Genomic DNA, 19,082 nt, shown 5'->3' with positions numbered 1-19,082 from the left:
GTTTGGTATATAGATAAATAACAAAACATCAAAAACGATGAACAGGACTAGAATCTGATATCCGCAAGTGTTACAATTTTTTATTGAAACACAATTTTTTCTATACACTCACCTTCATTTCTATCAAAGATAATCACAGGAAGGGTGATTTGTTTGCAAAAATAAGTCTAGTCTCATTAAACCTGGCCTGATTATTTATCTAAGTACAATAGGAAGAGTGATTGATCCTATAGGCTTTTTTCAAATCTGTTTTGCTGGAACTTTTTATAAGGAATCTTAGATTGGCCTTTTAAAACTTCTCCAGGTGAAGAAGCCAAGTAAAGAATTCACCATCAGGATTCACCGGGAATACCTATAGATTTGGCTGAATTCCTCTCTTCTTGAGGTCCTCAGGATATCTTGAGTTTCCTAGGCCTCCCAGGAAATGGCCTTCCTTACCCACCTGGTAAGGCTGCAGGGAATCTTGTAAGCAAGATACCAGGCCAGTTTTTCCAATGAGTTTTTATTGGCTCCATAAAGTCAGCCTTAGTCCCTTAAAACTGTCTGGTCATATCTGATTTTATGCATCTTCTCAAATACCACATTCCAGTCAAAGCCTTGGTAATAAAACCAATGTTTCCAGTTGCGCCCTGTTATTCGAAAACAGGTTCTTATTGAACTTATGCAAATAATTATGTTGTCATGAAAATAAGAATACTGAATGAATTTCTGAATTCTGGAGGAATCAGTAAGGAGAAAAAGTAAATGTTTCCATTTTATTTATAGCAATAGACTTTATAAAATTACTGTAAGTCATAGATAGCTTAAGAGAAAAGAAAAAAAAACATTCCTTTAAATCTGGAAAAATAAAACATTAAGGAACCAGCAATGTTTCGAAGAAAAAGGGTTAAAAAAATTATAATCACCCTCATTAGTCCACTCAGTCTCATATCATTAATTCTTGTTCTACTTGAATTGCTTTTTCCATTAGTTCTGGAAATTCTTAACCTGTTCAATTTTATGATATTACCATGAATCTTTCTGAAGATGAAGCACTTTCATAAAAGCATCAGAGTAAAACAGTAACTCTCTGTAAATAACAGACCTTTAAAAAAGTAGCCATGATTAAAGATCTGATGAGAGTTCATTTGATAAAGAAATATAGTTATGTCTTTGGTACACAATAATTTAGGATAATAATTGGATGAGAGTATTGACCAACTTCCTAGAAAATAGGAACAATTTCTGGAATATCTGTATTGGTAATATATTTCCATACACCTATAACTTCAGAAGTTTATTGTCAATTCTTACTTGACAGTGCTTCCACATAATTTAACATACCAAAAAACTAGTTTAACATCTCTTTTACAAGGTGAGAGACAAATTCTTTTAGGTTTTCTAGGGACCCTCTGGGAAAACTCAAAGTTACTTTGAAATCAAAGAGACTTCATTTAGAATTTGATTTTGGGAAGCTGCCAAAATGTCAAAAGTTTTGAACATTTGAGTAAATAGGATCTCGGATCACTATGAAATAATACTTAATTATCTACTTAACTAAAGCCACAATAGATTTTAAAGGCAAATACAGGGGCACCTGGGTGGCTCAGTGGGTTAAGCATCTGACTTGATTTCAGCTCAGGTCATGATCTCAGGGTCCTGAAATGGAGCCCCATGTGGGGCTCTGCACTGGGTGGAGAGCTTATTTAAGATTCTCTCTCTCCCGCTCCCCACCCCCCTTCCTCTCTCTCTTTCTCTCTCTAAAAAAAAAAAAAAAATGGGGTTTTCTTAAGTGACCAAAGACCTGATAAAGACAACATGAAGCGCAGTAAATTATTTTGGTAAGACACAAAACCTTTGCTTTCCAGGTAGATTACTCAAAAGGTAAAAAAAAAAAAACCAAAAACACTCTTTTCACAATCTTTTATGAAACGCAGACTGATAGTCCAAGAAAAGTTTGGTTTTTCAGCCGAGACAAAACCAAATTCTAACTTTTTTATCAGTGTGTTTTTAATATTAAAACTCATTATTTAAAAACTTAAATACATCCATTCCAACTTCAGTCAGCTTAACCACATGTCATATTTACTTTCCAAGATTCCTTTTCTACAAATTTTCTACAATTTTTTTCATACCCATTCAGATTTTGTTCTACGTTTTTTAATCTTCCTCATTCTGGAACAACCGGTCATTTTACTTTAGTTACCTACTTTTCATCCTTATTATTTCTAAGTAGTTTTAATTACATATATTGATTAGGGTTCTTAACCCTTAGAATCCTTCATTCCTAGTGGTAACTAGGAAGTAAGCAGTTGTGGCCTGTGATAGTAGCATTCTGTGGATTGGCAAATTTATTAATACATTCACAATTTCTAGAAGTATCTTCTTCCTCATAGTAAATCTTACATCTACTAATCCTTAACAATAATGTTTACCATGAAAATTTCTTAAGACAAGGAACAGTTCATCATTTTAAGTTCTCTTTCTTGCTGATAAATTCTACAACAGAGATAACGTAAGTTCATTTGACTTTTAGCAAACCTATTAGAATAAGAGTATTATATAATGCTGATTACTTTGATAGTATGTTTTAATTAAATAAACAAACTTAAACTAGTTTTTATTTATCAAAGATTATTCTAGATCACATTGATGTAGGAAAGACATTAGGGTTTGAAGCCAACGGCCAAGGAAGAATTCTTGAGACATCTTTGGTGCAAAGAGGTGGTTTGATTAAAGCCCAGGGACAGGACCCGGGGGCAGAATGGTCTGCACTGGGGTCGCGAGGAATGGTATTCTGATAAGAATTACCTCCCTGAAGTTTGTATTTCAAGGGAAAAACCAGATACTACATTTACATCTCAAAGGCATAGAGAACGGATGTAAGTTTCTTCCAAGAAGGGCTTTTGTTTCCTAAATCCACATTTTTCACAATATCTGAAAGCCTTTTCAGATGAATAGGGGTTTGGAGATTGGTAAAAAGGATATTTGGGCTTTGAATTGTTTCTAGGGCTGCATTTCTGTTTTTGTAAAGACTCGATTTGTTAGGTACAGTTGGCAATTCCTCAAAGGACTGGGATATAATTTAAATGTCAAGATGCTTACCCAGCCATCCAACTACATTATCCTCACTCAAATCGCTTCTTTATATCCCGGAGAAGATCTTCAACTAAGATGGAAATCAAAAGATTCCCAGGTTCTAGATTTACAGCTGTTTCCTTGGAATGTTTTAGTAAATCCTTCCTCAGTGGCTTCAGAATGTTTTACTTTCCCTCGGAGCACATAGTTTCATTTTGACTTAGGAGAGGAGGCATTAAAAACAAAGGTTCCTATCAGGCTCTCAATATTAGTTTCCAGTTTGGCCAACTTGTGACCATAGAGCTACTTAAAAATAAATCCTTTTGAATAACATGTCAGGTTTCATCTGGGACAAACAGTAAATTTTTCTGGCAGTATTGCACAATGCCGTGGACACATGAGGAGGCAAAGATGATGCAAAAGATATTTCCCTCCCAAAATCCAGAGCTACCCCCAAGTATAGTGAGTGCCTGGCTGAGACCGCTTTCTCTCTAGGGCACTTTATAAATGGATAAGCTTCTCTAAAATAGTTAAAAGTTATCCACTGTGGCCACTGTCATTACCTTTGATAAGGTGAACCTACTTGTTCAGCCTTAGAATAAAATTTTATTCACCTGAGGCCTCATATTGGACCAGTCTGGTTTAGTTCAGACCCAGTCTGACCCCAGACCCAGCCCAATTTCTAAATCTGAATCAGTCCTCAGAAGCCAGTTTGACCCAGTCTAATTCTGGCCAGTTTTCAGACCCAGTATGGAAAAAGAAACACTCAGGGTCGTGAGATCCATCTCCAAGGTTGGGCTCCACGACCAGCTTAAGACTCTCTCTCCCTCTCCCTCTGCTTCTCCCCGGCTCCTCCTCTGTCTCTCTCTCAGGAAAAAAAAAAAAAAGAAGAAGAAGTTAAAATAAAGTCTGCAATGTCAGGGGCTCCACAGGTACCTATACCTGGTTGTTCATTGTTCTTGGGGGCCATCGTGGTCTTCTTCTGTTCCCTCTTATGTTACCAGAACTGTTAAAAGATACACTGAGGTATACTAAAAATTTGAAGAGTTTATTTGAGCAAAAACCAATTCAAATTAGGCAGCCCCAAACGAGAAGTGGTTAGAAGCATTCCCTAGGAGACCATTTTTTATCATTAGCTGAAAGATTCACCTCATTCTTTTAATGCCTACCAAATATTTCATTGAATGGTCATAACAATTTATTTAACCTGGACTACGAATGGAAATTTCGGTTTATTATGGCTTTTTATACTACATTGCAACAAATGTCTTTGTAAAATATTTTTGTTTGCATTAAAGCTTGGATTTTTCTTCTCTACCCCATGTTTCTGAGAGAGAGTACAGGGAAAGGCACCCTCCGCAAATAGGAGACATATGGAAACTTCCATGGAAGATATGAACAGATATACGGGCTTTAAGGAAAGCTAGAAGGAAGAGAATGGTGTATGCAAAGCCACGTGGGGTGTGGAAATGCATGGGGCTTATTTGGAAAGCCTGAGGAAGAATTGAGACCGGGGTGGCTTTTGTAGAGGGGTCCCCAGTCCATGGTATTAGACAAGTGAGTGGGACTCAGATTGTAAAAGCCCTTGAATGACACTCATAGGAGTATGGACTTTCTGCTAAACTGTGGAAAACCACTCAAGGGTTCTAGAAAAGAGAGTAGTGTTGTGTATACAGTATGCATTGAATATGGCAGCAATGAGTAAAGAAAGCAGTTTGGTTTTAGATGGTTAGGAGACGTATAGTTGGTGACATGACATTAAAGCTAATGAAAAAAGGGCAAACGTAGAGATAAGCTCGGGAAAAAAATCTGATCTTTGTGGCAGCTGAAGCAGTGAGCACGGATGGGATTTCTGGGGGAAGAATCTATGGAATAAAGAGCAGAAAGATGGGTACTAAGCCATTGGCCTTCCCTACCTTCAGAGGACAGGCAGCCAGCAGCATACCCTGGAAAATGACCAGAAAAGTAGAAGAGCTCAACCTCAAACCATGCAAGCAAAGGATAGCTCTTCAGGGAGATGGTCATGAAAGTGTTAAAAATGAAAAGGAAACAAATGCTATGAAAAGTACCACTGGATCTACTGATTAGTGAGCATTACAAGAAAACTGCTTCGGTGCTAGGAATGAGGTAGATAAAACTCCAACTTGCAATGATGTAAAGAGAGACCGTGGTGTTTAAAATTGAGACAGAACAGAGCACACTTTAAAGAAAAGAAAAGAAGGGAGAAAGAGTGGAAATGTAAGGAACTAGTCGGATAAAGAAAAGGCTTATCAAACACTAATGGTCACAAGAGCTAACATTTCTTATAGAACCACAGCACACGGGTGCTTGATCCCCGCAACAACCATTTTATACATGAGCAAACTGTAACTCAGAGGGTTGAAGGGACTTATCCGTGTGCACGCAGATCAGAAGCAGCGGGGCCAGGACACCAAACCCAGGTCTTCTGACTGCATACATAGATGTCCCTCCCATACGCCACATTGCCTCTAGAAAATAAGACATGCTTTAGAAGTGTGTAATACTCTTCACGTCACAGAGCTCTTTCTCATACATTATTTTATCTTATTCTAACAACAAATTTGGAGACAGGTATCATCATCATCATCATTGACATTTTGCCACTAAAGAAACAGAGGCTGAGAGAGGTGGAGACGCTCTCCTGGGAGCACAGAGCAGAGAGGTTTCAGAGCTGATACTCAACCCCAGCTGTCCTAACACAATTGTCTGAGTATGTTTTGATGATCCAGGAAAAAGTACAAGAGAATTTTAAATTATATTTTTATGACTGACACTAGCTCATCCATCTATGCTACAGAGTGTATTTTTCTGCCCCTTTACTCATTAACTTTGTAACTTATTGTGGCACTTGACCTTTCTCTTATTGATATTTGACTTTTCCCAAAATTAAAAAACAGCAGTGGTGTTATGATCCATGAAATCTCTTTTGGCTTCTCGATCTCTTCTATCTCTCAGAAGGGTGGAGGTTTCTAATACAGTCTACAATGTGGATTTTATTTTTAATATAATGTAACTGGGACAGTTTTTAATGGACATTTTTGTGCACTGTCCCAGGATGACTATGACATGATTCTTATCATTTCCTAAAAAGGATATTTCAGTATTTCATTTTCTTTTTTCATTTGCTTCCTCTCACATTCACTTTTCACTCTGAGCCAAAGGAAGCTTTGCTTGGAATGAGGTAGTCTCCGGAAATATCATGCTGTCGTTGCCTTCACCAGATATTGGAAGATTGTGGATGGTGCAAAGGATCATGTTTGGTTTTCAGTGGCTGAAAGAAGATTTGCTTTTACCAGTGCTGGTGGTCTGGCTCCCTTAGCTCAGGAGTCATTTTCAGGAGACAGGAACAGCTCCCTGCTTCTCCCCATTCCCCGGGACCAAGCAAAATTAAAAGGTGTGTAGCTGATGATTTGTTGGCTGTCTCTAGCTGCCATGTTCCTGCTGTGTGCGGTGAAAGTCCCTGAGGCTGTGTCTGACATGTTGATGTCCGAGTTCCACCACCCAGAGACAGTACAGAGGCTGAACGCCGTTCTCAAGTTCCACACACTCTGGAGGTTTCGCTACCAGGTCTGGCCCCGGATGGAGGAAGGAGCACAGCAGATTTTTAAGGTGAGGGATGCTTCTGCCATAGGAATTAGATTTGCAAACCCAACCCAAGGCTTGTTTAAATCCTTGAACCTCAAATCTACAGTGTATAGCCTAAGAGATGCTTCTTTCTTTTTTCCCTCTGTGATTATATAAGTAAAACTAACTCATATATGAATGAATTCTTGTTTTAAAAAATATTGAAATAAAAAGAGTGGTAGAGCAAGAAAATCAAGTTTCTATAAGCCATCCCCAGAGGTATGCCCACAAAAGGTTGGAGTATAATCTTTCAGGTACTTTGTTATATTTATACAGATATTCTTTCGTGGATGGGATAATTAACACAAATAGAGATCATATAGTTGAAACCCTTCATTTTTTAAATGAGTAAACTGAGACCCAGAGACCTTCATCCTGTGCTTTGTAATATCATGTACTCTATAAGATGATTTCATAATTATACTTCAGACTCATTCTAGCTTATTTTCCATCTTACCTCATTCTTCTGATATCAACTAACAGATCCCGCCTCCCAGTATAAACTTCACCCTGCCCTCACCAGTGCTTGGAATGCCATCTGTCCCAATGTTTGACCCCCCTTGGGTCCCTCAGTGCAGCGGGAGTGTCCAGGACCCCATTAATGAAGACCAGTCTGTGAGTAACAGGCACTTTCTTTCTTATCTCTTCAGGCTCTGTGGTATCCATATGAGAGAGAAGGACAATGAGCGCATGAGACAATTTGTTCATTCTTGTCATAAGAATGTCATAACACAGAAAATCAGCCATGAGAGGTCTTTGTTCTTGTGAATAGAATAGAAGCAACTAATATCCCATAGTGAGCATTTGCAGACCTCCAAGCCAACGCAGTTTTGTTCTATGGTCACAGTAGCAGCCACCTTTTACAACAGTTAAAAGCATTAGCCATTGATTTCTTGGCCAACGGTAGCACTTTTGTCTCTAGTTATTATAAAACAAAGATATTCGTCTAACCTGTAATACCTAAGCTACCCAAAAGGTAATGAGGTTGACCCTGGATGAATAAGAAAAAAAACTGTGTTGGCAGCTCTTATTTCCTTGTTTGGGCTTTGGTCTGTTCTTCATTTTGTTGATCATTAGTATCATCATCACAGATATCACTCTGAGACCTCAGATCTTACGTACTCTAATATATCAGTGCTGCATGTAATATAATTCATAAGCAGTTAAGTTTAGAAACACTGTCCATTCATAGAGAAGAACCAAGAATGTGTGCCTTTTGCAAAAAATGAGTGCAAAATATGCCTTTTTCACTTGTTGAATTTTCTGAATTATAAGAATAATGTAGAAAATATGGAAAATCAATAAAAGGAAAAGAACATGGATATGTTCTTTGGCCCAAATCCATGACTATCTTCTTGCACAAATTCCCATGGAACTTAGGGCAATTGGTATATAAATATTAAAGATTTTTTGATACACCACCCAAAATAGCCCCAGGAAGATTTTACCATTTTACCCACATACAATAGAACAGGAAAGTGTGTCATATTTATTCAAATTAGCTAGTATTATTTTTTTTAATGCCACTTTGAGTGGCAAAAAACAAAGCCATTGGTTTTTTTATTTGTGATTCTTTAAAAAGTCACTTGGTTGTATGAAGTTAGGTTGAACATTTTTACACATCGCACTTTTGCTAGGCATTTCTTTGGAGAACTGTTTGAGCTCTTTACCTGTGAAAATGTTTATACCATAAATTCAGCTTCTGAATCACTGGCATAAGGATCTTGGATTTGTCTCCTGTACAGACAATGGATTCATTTGAGCCAAGTACATTCTCTATCCCAAGTTTGCAAGGAATTTGAAAGCAAGACCCCTGATTCTATATCCAGTTTTCTTTCTCTCATTCCACAATTCTTACCTTAACTTAATATAGTAAATCAGCTTAACCCCTGGCATGCAAATAAATTGCCACGTGGCCCATCTAATGCCCTTAATTGCTACTGTGCCATTCAGCATAGGAAAATGTTAGTCTTATGTAAAGATCCTGTATTCAACCTCAGTAACCCTATCAACTCTCATAATTTCTATTCACTTTGTTTCTACAAATATTGTTAAGTATTTGCTGTGTGCCACTCTATTTATCTACAATAATTAAGTATTTACCGTGTAGTAGACACTCGAGATACAAAAATGAAATAAATCATATAACTAAATGGTTTATGTGAGAGGTCCCATCCCTCCTCCTCTCTCTGGTTCGCTTTTATTAACCTATGACATAAATGACCTTTATTTAAAACCATTTCAGAAAGTTGTGGGAAGGAATAGAGTATTAAAATTCTTTATTTGACTTGAATGTTTAAAGACTGGATCATTGATATCACCCCAAATTCTAAAGGTGAAATCCCACAACTTACAGATATTCTTGAAGAATTATTCTGATTGAATGAAAGTGAATAGCTTAGTTACACACAACCTGGAAACCTGGCAGAAAAACAACCAAATGGCCATGGAACTAAATCATGGGTGCCCTTCCATTTTCTGAGGACAAAGTGCCACACTTGTGTAATTCTATGGCAATACTCTTTATGCCTGTGACCTTGTAGAGCAGTTTCTATAAAATAAATTGGTCTTCGTGTCTCCACAGAAATCCTTTTCAGCCCGGGCTGTGTCCCGCTCCCATCAGAGAGCAGAACACATCTTAAAGAACTTGCAACAGGAGGAAGAGAAGAAACGTCTTGGTAGAGAAGCCAGCCTCATCACCGCCATCCCCATCACCCAAGAGGCTTGCTACGAGCCCACCTGCACACCCAACTCAGAGCCAGAAGAAGAAGGTGCCCCCTACACACGGGACTTCCTGGGGGGTCTAAGTTACAGGAATGGAAAGGACTAGCTTTGAAATAAACATTAACAATTTTATGTGACATGAGGTGATATGTACCCTCTGACTCTCTCTCATCTCCTGACACTAGCAAAAGAAAGAGGAAAGTTGTTGTGTTCTTCATTTTTGGAGTTGGCCTGTTTCTAGAGGAGGGAGTTAGTCACATTGAATGAACCAATATGATAATGGACCAAGCAGTGATTATGATGCAGAGAACAGCTAAATCCAGAGTGTGTATTAAAGTAAATGCAGTCAATCTTTCATCATTAAAAATGGGGTTAGTCCATTAACTATCAACCTTCACAAATGGCAGCCAATTTGTTGGTTGTCATCAGGAATAATTTACAAACCATTCTAATTCAGGGATTCTCTGCCCTGCTTTTGTGAAATCTGTGAGAAGAATTTTCTGTCTGTGTTTCTAAAAGATTTTTTTCCGTTCGTTAAGTATACTCTAAATTACTTAAGCCTTACACTCTGAGGGCAGTATACACTCGTGATGTAAGTGCAGTTACAGTTGTGATGATGACAGCTTTGTTACAAAACCAAAGGTCACGGTCCCCATTTTCTTTGCCAGTAGAAGAAGTCACCAATCTGGCATCCCGTCGACTGTCTGTGAGTCCGTCCTGTACCTCCAGCACTTCCCACAGGAATTATTCCTTCCGCCGAGGGTCAGTCTGGTCTGTGCGTTCAGCTGTTAGTGCTGAAGGTGTGTCCTCTTAGAAATGTGTTATTTATTCCTCATGACTCGTGTGTGTTTTGAAACATTTGCCAGTTAGTATTCTTATTACACTTCGCTGTCTTCATTCAATAACTTGTTTCAGGACTTGAAGTTCAAAAAACAAATATTAGATTGAGTGGTACCCTAAAAAAAGTTTTTTTTTTACCCAGCAATTGTCCTTTATAAATCGGCTCTATTTTAATTACATTGCAAATAATCCTATTGCTGCAGGTTTTCAACCCTGGCTGGCACATTACAATCAAGTGAGGAGTTTAAAAAAATACCCAGGCCACACCCAAGACCAAATCAAGATTCCCAAGAATGGGACCCACACATCAGTTTTTAAAATCTACTTGGGAAGGAGATTCCAATGAGTGGCCAGGACCCAGTAGGATGCTTTAGGGTGCTGTTCTGGAATAATTTAACAGTCAAAAGAAGACCAGAGTTCATGCTACTCCTACAATGAAATCTGATTCTAGAGTGGGGGCGGGGGGGACATGATACCCTTCAGTTCCAAGAATTTCAAAAATGTGTTTTCCCTAATCATGAATAACTGTCTGGGACTCACTGCTCATGATTACACAAATTTCATCACCTGATTTATAAAGTCATTAAAAAGTTGTACAGAAACCCGTGGTCCTCAACCCTTGGCTGTATAACCCTTGGAAACTTCAAAAATGACCAATGCTAATTAATCACAACTTACAGGGATTGGGCCAAAGTCTCATTTATATTTTTTATAACAGATATAATTTTATTGAGGTATGATTCGTGTACCATAAAATTTACCATTTTGAAGTATACAATGCATTGGTTATTATGCAATATTATGCAACCATTATGCAATAGTTAGCACCTCTAACCATTAATATTTTAGAATATTTTCATCGTCCCAAAAAGAGACCTTATACACATTACCAGTTGTTCCTCATCCACACTTTCTGACTCGGACAAGAAATAATCTATCTTCTATTTCTATGGATTTGCTTACTCTGTACATTTCACATAAATGGAGTCATAGAGTATGTGGCCTTTTGTGACTGGATGCTTCCACTCAGCATATTTTCAAGGTTCATCCATGTGGTTTCATGTATCAGTTCTTCATTACCAGATAGTGTTCCATTATATGGATATACTGCATTATTAATTCACCAGTTAGTGAACATTTGGGTTGTTTCCACTTTTGGCTATTCTAAACTATACTACTATGAGCAGTTATGTACAAGTTTTGTGGGGTAAACTGCCAAGCTATTTTCAAAAGTAACTGTGTCATTTTACATTCCTACCGAAAAGTATGATTGCTCGACATACTTGAGTAGTCAAAATAATCTTGAAAATGAAGAGCAAAGCTGGAAGACTCACATTTCCCAATTTCAAAACTTAACTGCAAAGCAGCAGTAATCAATATTGTCTGGTATTGACAGTAAATCAATGGAATAGAATGGAACAACCAGAAGTAAACCATTATATTCATGTTGATTTCATGTTTGAAAAGGGTACCATGAAAATCCAATAAGGAAAGAATAGTCTTTTCAACAAATGGTGCTAAGACACCTAGATATCTATAACCAAAAGAAGGTTAAATAGGAAAGCTTTGAATTGAGAAATGGTGTTGCATTAGAATTACAATACTGAGAAAAACACCCCGATTATGTATCTCTCTTCAGATGAGGAACACACCACCGAACACACACCAAACCACCACGTGCCTCAGCCTCCACAAGCAGTGTTCCCAGCATGCATCTGTGCAGCAGTGCTCCCCATCGTTCATCTAATGGAGGATGGTGAGGTGCGGGAAGATGGAGTAGCAGGTATCATTTTGACTAGTAAAACCATCAATAACTCTAATAAAATACTTAAGCTGTTATCTGATGGAGGATAATGGGGTGCTCTTGAAGATATTAACTATTGGTCACATGTTGAATTGTTTTATGTACATATTACAATTATAGATTCACAGTATACTCTGGTAACATTATCACTGTCTTCATCCCCTTGTCCCACTACCTTTATGACCAAGAAATTGCATTTTAAAATAAATACTTGGATCCAGGAGTATTGTTGATGACCAGAGAACCAAATAACGTTTATTTGGCCACATGAAAATCAAATAGTAATTCTGGCCACCTTAGAAATCTTATTTATTACCTTGACACCACCAATGCCAACCGTCCCACTTGATTACCTTTCCAGATGTACTACTTAGAGAGAGTATCATACAGTTTCACTTATTTGTGGAACATAAGGAATAGCATGGAGGACATTAGGAGAAGGAAGGGAAACATGAAGGGGGGGAAATCGGAGGGAGAGACGAACCATGAGAGACGATGGACTCTGAGAAACAAACTGAGGGTTCTAGAGGGGAGGGGGTGGGGGATGGGTTAGCCTGGTGATGGGTATTAAAGAGGGCATGTTCTGCATGGAGCACTGAGTGTTGTACGCAAACAATGAATCATGGAACACTACATCAAAAACTAATGATGTAATGTATGGTGACTAACATAACATAATAAAATAAAATTTAAAAAGATAAATTTAATTTCAAATTCTAAAAAATAAATAGAGTAGTTGCAAAATGAAACGATAAACTGGGAGTAAAGATGAATGATGTTTGTGATAGACAACAGGTTAGTATTTTTAATGTTGTTATTTTAAAAAGCCTTAGAGCTCAATAATGATGTTTTTAAACCCCACTAGAAAAATGGGCAAAAGATATAAATACACAGACCAATGGTCAATAAGACCTGTAAACAACATTGTTGTTTAAGAAAACAATGAAATTTTACATTTCATCTGAAAATGTGCAAAGATATTTTCATTTTTTTACTTTATTTTTTTATTTGAGATGGTTGACATACAGGGTTACCTTAGTTTCGGGTGTACAACACAGTGATTCAACTTCTCCGTATGTTATGCTCTGCTCACTACAAGTGCAGCTACCATGCAAAGATTATTCTAAATGGAAATATCCATAGTTGATAAAGATTCAGGCAAAAAAGAATTCTCACGCCTTGCTGATGGAAGTATGGAATTCAATACAAGTACTCTGGAACAAAGTTTCACAGTATGCGTCAAATACCTTAATAAGTGTGAAAGCCCTTTGATACAGATTTTGACTTCTAGCCATTTCCTAGAGCAATAATGAGAACTATATATGGTCTTTATAGGATGCTGCACAGTGTACATTATTTAAAATAACAAATATTAGAGAAGAGTTTAAATGTCCAACAAGCAATTAGTTAATCATGGCACCTCTATATGACAGCATTCTGTGTATGTTAGAAATAACATTCTAGAAGAATATTAATGTTAAAAGTTTTTAATATATTGCTAAGTAAAAACCTGAGTACCAAAGAATATTTTCTGCATATTATTTAAAAATACATGTAAATATATATTTTACATGTATGAAAGGGACACACTGCAAAATGTTTCTAGTTGTTTCTGTGATTGGTGGACTAACCAGTCTTACTTTTCTGTATTTCTGTATTTTTCATGTTTTAAGTGTTAAATTGCCCTACTTCAGCAATTAGAATAAAAATAATATACAAAGATAGTTTTGCAATCAATTTCAACCTAAGAAAAACCCACACCTGTTTTAATTATTTATAAAGACACATGAAAGCTAAGGCTTATATTTATCTATCTCTTGTTAATATTATTTATTTATATAGTTCATATTTTTAATTGGATGGTTGGTTTTCGGAAGCAAAATATTGGTATCCTTTGTTTAAAATATAGGCTGAATGATAAATTCATGCTAAATCCTATATTTCTAGTTTAGAAAACTAAACTAATTAAACCCTTTAGACTGAAGATCCTCCAATGCTTATCCACTGCTCACTTCCACCCACCTGCTTTCCTAGCTTGGGCACTTCTAGGCAGTCTTGGCCCAATCATTCTCCCCAAAGAAGAAGCACTTTCTTCACATTAGCAATAATTTTTTATTCCTAAAACATTCTCATTAGAAGGGGGAGCCTAATTAGGATTGGCTTAACTACTTTATCTCACTGAGGGAGATACTATTTAAAGCATTCTCGTGAACAATAAAAGATCATCTCTAATTCATATGCATTCTAAACCAAAACGTATTTCCTAAAACCAAATGATTACTTTAGAAATTTCTCCATACAACCAACATTGGAATATGACTTTAATTTGATAAATACTCATCACTCCTAATATTAGGGTAATTTCCAAAACAAAGATTCACAAATATATTCTTTCTTTTTAAATGGAAATATAGTTGATATATAACATTGTATTAATTTTAGACATACAGTATAATAATTTGATATATGTTTATATTATGAAATGTTACCACAACAAGTTTAGTTAACACCCATTGTCACCTGTAGTAACAATTGTTTTCTTATAATAAGAACTTTTAAAATCTCCTGTCTTAGCGACCTTCAAATATGCAAGGCAGTATTGTTAAGGGTAGTCCCCAGGCTGTATGTTATTGACCCAGGATATATTTATTTATCTTATAATTGGAAGTTTTTACCTTTGGACCACCTTCACTCATTTACCCCACCCCCACCTCTGGCAACCACCAGTCTGGCCTCTCTGTCTATGAGTTTGGTTTATTTTAGATTCCACTTGTGAGATCATACAATATTTGTCTTTTTCTGTCTGATTTATTTCCTTTAACATAATGCCCTCAAAATCCATCTTCATTATCACAAATGGCAGGATTTCCTTCTTTTAAGGCTGAATGATATACTGTTGTAAATCACAAATGTGTTCTTTACAAAAGCAATTCTAAAATCTCAAGACTGTCCTATACTTTTTCGTTACTTTTTTTTTTATAGGTGAAAATGTTCAGAAATAAGAGGCAAAGAGAACAAATATCTACCTTTCAACAGAAAGAGTTCACAGAACCTTGTTAAGGCAAAAAAGAGAAACTAATTAAAGCTTAGTAAATTGTTTGAATAGTGTACCTAACACTTTATCTCTATTTAAGACAAATGATCAATATCCTCTCTTCTAAAGTGAGTGCTGTGGCCCAGCAAGTCTTATGGAATTGTTTGATTGAAGATCCATCAACAGTTCTTCGACATTTTCTGGAAAAACTGACCATCAGCAATAGACAAGTAAATTCCTCTTTCTTTAGAGTACAGCCGTTTAGCTATATGTGTGAACACTGTTAAAAGCAAACAGTGGGCTTCACAGCGCTATGCATAGAACATCAATGTCTGACACAGAGCAAATAAGTGCTTTAGGTAATGTTAATGATGAGCAGTACTAAACTTTGCTGTTTTCTTTCAAATTGGTCCATTGACTGATGTCTCCATATGTGTTTGGTACAAGAGTAGTGATGACCCTAAGATACTGAAAGATTTTCAGTCTTTTAGACAAAGATTAAATTCGGTATAGTGTTCTTAGTAATGGGTACATTTCCTGAATTCTGATTGCTTAGTAGTCTGTGATGCAGGTAGGATTATTAGAATATGTTGAAACTGTCCATTACTCAAATCTAATTTAGCAAGCCACCTGTAAGAAGATTATGCGAGATAAAAGTAGTTTTCTGAGCAGTGGCAAAATACACTGATGATTAAAAAGTATTTGTTCATTTCTGTGTTATGGTCCTATTTGTTGGAAGAATTAAGTCTCGTTTCTGAAAGCTAAGGTTAATTACAGACATCTCCATTTATCCTCTCTCGACCTAGCTTTATCTCTTTGACTCAAAACCTAGGAAGCAGACCTGTGAAGTTCATTAAAGTGCATTTGTTAACTGGCTTCTCAAGATAGGTCTGCCTTACATTTTCATCACACGTGGAAGTGATAGCAAATAGAGTTGACTAAATGTATTGCTTTCCTAAGATTTGCCTATGACCAATAGACACAGTCTAAATTTTTATTAAAAAAAAAAACTTGTCTAATTCCATAGTTTAGCTCCTAAGAAAAGGTATAATAGTTGGTTTAAATACTGTTTAATAAGTATCACATATACTATATTAAAATGCCAAACATAATGGAAATTAACAAGAGGGAAGAGTAAGAGCCTCCCCCACTTTTTAAGAAGTTAATTTTATTTCCTACAGCGTGGCCACTGAATGAGATGTAGAAATTCTCTTCTTCTTTCAGGATGAGTTAATGTACATGCTGCGCAAACTTCTCTTAAATATTGGAGACTTTCCTGCTCAGACGTCTCACATCCTCTTCAACTACTTGGTGAGTTTTCACCTCCAGTAAGTTAGAAGTGTTCATTTCCAATTAGGAAACAGCAAGATGAGGAAAAGGTCCTAGGGAATTTTTTTCAATAAATTTCCATTAATGATGTGACTGAAGGTAGATCGTGGTCAGCTATATTCACCATTGTTTGTATGGGGAAGCCCCTCCTGACACACTACTTGGCATGTGGTGGGCACTCAATGTCAGTGTCATCTCTGTCTTCCTTTGGCATTATACAACTTGCTTATGTTAGTTCTTAATTTTGGTTTTCTGTTGAGAAAACTTATATGACATTTTAGTCGTTTTCCCCTTTTCCTATCTCTCTTTTCAAATACACACACACACACACACACACACACACACACACACACACACACACAGAGGCAAATATTGCCCTAGATGGAAAGTATTTGTGAGTGTATTTTTCCATAGCAACTATCTTTGCTTTAAACCACCCAGACAGCTCCTTCCTGAACCCTCCAGAATTGACCAGTTTCTTTAGGATCTCCACCTTACACCCTAAATGGATACGCAGTTTGGGGGCTCTCAGCTCAATGCCTCTTCTTTGAAACTGCACCTTAATCCGGATAGATGGCTGCGTGAATGTCTGTGTTGGGAGGACTTCTTCTTTCTCCCTTACTGTTGTCAGTCTCCTAGCAGGTAGAGAAAGAGAAGAGGTATCCACATGGCTCTGTAGCAGAATGAAAAATTTAACAGTACAGCTCCTGTGTGCAGAGAAATCCTTTCTCTTATCTATGACTGATTTGGTTTTTCTCCTGAGTGCCCACCAGCTGGTTGACAAGGAAAAGAATATAAATAAGTGTCCAATCCAGTTTTAAGTTCAGACTGATAAAAAAATATAAATAGTAACTTTGGATAGTGTTCAGTCTCTCTTGGCTAAAAATATTTAGTCTCTAGGAATTCTCCTCCCTTCCAACTTCTTTCATCTCCAAACACTACGTGGGGTTGGAGAGAAAAAAGATCTTTGTTGTTGGAAGGTGGAGGAGGGAGAGCAAAATATCCTCCAGATGGAAAAGTCACTTTGAGAAGGAACAACGAAGCAAGCCACTCCATACCATTCATATGGAACTGTACTCAGAGTAACTTACTGACAGGGAAGATGGGGCAGACACCAATCCAAGGGCTAGGCAGCTATTTTCTAAGTCCAGACCTTAATCCACAGCTTTTATAGAGCAAGCATGGTGGTGAGGTGTAAGGGTAGTTATCTAAAGTGGCACCATCTGTGTGCCAGAAGGAAGCTCAGAACAAGCCTTCCAGCATTCTGGTCAGGACCTGCATCCCCCTCCAAGGGGCCTGGGACACGTAGCGCCAAGGGAAGTCACTGAATGGACATGAACAAGATGGAGGGCCAAGATCGGAGTCAGTATTGTCAGCACTCCTACATTTATTCAGCATTCTCTCTCTTGTCCAACGTTTGCTCTGGCTCCTCCCTTTGTGAGACAATTTTCTTTATCTGGCCGGTTGCTAGATGCCTGGCTGGTGCAAACCAAAGCCCATGGCTGCTATGACTTGGGGTCTTCGGGCTCCCAGTGGTGCTTGCTGGGAGACAGCCTCACCTCAGCTCCTGCTGGTGCTAAACACCCCTCTAGGTTCTGGTTGCATGTCCCATATGTCTCCAGCTTAGGAAGACCTCTGGCTAGAGCATTATGCTCAGTGACACCAGTCTATGGCAATTCTATCCAGAAAACTCTCCAGCCAAACTTTCTGTTACTTCTTGGTCCTGTGTACACTACACAAAAGCCAAAGGTAGGATATCAAAGCCAAATGTCAGGGCCTTACTCAGGTTAAGTATGTGCCCTACCATGTTTGTGTGGCATTGCGGTTGGTATCGAAAGGCCCCAAGGTGAACTTCTGTCAGAGACCCTAGCAGAGACTAGAGGCAAAAGCCCCTTCACTGTGTCTGCCCATTCCCTCGGGTCCCTGGGTAGGAGAGATACTTATCTGGACAATTGCTCTCCATTGTCCTTCAGCCCTGGGATAAGACGATGGACATTTCATTTCCTGTCTGCCATACTCTTCCCTGTCAACTCCAAATAAGCCTTAATGGCAGACATAGGTCTTCCCAGCTAGGTAATTGACAAGCTAATAGAGAAAAGAGCTGGCAACACTTTGGCTTTGCTGTATAACCCTGTTTTGCATGAATATAAATTCCTATTTTTGCATTTCTCTCTAAATCCTTATCTTTCCCCAAATCCCAAGTACATGGATGCCTTGAAGGGACTAGAAAAGCGGTCTTCTAGTCAGAATGGCAAAACAGTGAAGGGTAGAGTCCTTTTTAAACCATTACCCATATTATATACCTCTTTTTTCTAAGGAGTGTTAAGGATATGTATAGTGGGCATGTTGGGACCACTGACCCATCTCTTCTAATTTTGTTAGGGACTGCTTAACTTTGACCCAGCGGTCTTCACCTTGGGGTTTGAGCCCATCTGGGGGTATGTGAAAACTTTTAAAGGGATTTGGTGCTCAGATAGTTTTGAGGAATAAATCTCCAAATCCTCAACTTCAAATAGGCAGTAACACTTCATGAGCATGCCTGCCATCTCAAACATCATTCCCCTACTGTCCTCAAGAAAGGCCCACCCTGAGCAGCCCAGACATCACCAGATGAATTGACAGATGTGTAAGACAGAGAAAGAATCTGAT

At 37.7% G+C, this 19,082-nt stretch overlaps 1 protein-coding gene across 5 annotated transcripts in view; it reads left to right on the top strand.

Moving 5' to 3' along the window:
- The window catches only part of UNC80 (unc-80 subunit of NALCN channel complex), a 225,172-nt gene that overhangs the window by 145,106 nt on the left and 60,984 nt on the right, over positions 1–19,082 (top strand). For all 5 annotated transcript variants that reach the window (XM_028112210.2, XM_088022040.1, XM_028112209.2 and 2 more), the window contains 7 exons: positions 6,506–6,687; positions 7,186–7,317; positions 9,287–9,473; positions 10,095–10,226; positions 11,906–12,049; positions 15,234–15,334; positions 16,329–16,415. In XM_028112210.2, coding sequence (XP_027968011.1) covers positions 6,506–6,687; positions 7,186–7,317; positions 9,287–9,473; positions 10,095–10,226; positions 11,906–12,049; positions 15,234–15,334; positions 16,329–16,415 — 965 coding nt within the window. The remainder of the gene's footprint in view (positions 1–6,505; positions 6,688–7,185; positions 7,318–9,286; positions 9,474–10,094; positions 10,227–11,905; positions 12,050–15,233; positions 15,335–16,328; positions 16,416–19,082) is intronic.

This window comes from Eumetopias jubatus, unplaced genomic scaffold, assembly GCF_037043125.1.
Source record: "Eumetopias jubatus isolate StellerSeaLion01/CBP00866 unplaced genomic scaffold, mEumJub1_p1.0 scaffold_3, whole genome shotgun sequence".
NCBI classification, from domain to species: domain Eukaryota; kingdom Metazoa; phylum Chordata; class Mammalia; order Carnivora; family Otariidae; genus Eumetopias; species Eumetopias jubatus.
Note: the sequence above shows the minus strand (reverse complement) of the source record. Positions and strands in the feature narration are given on the sequence as shown.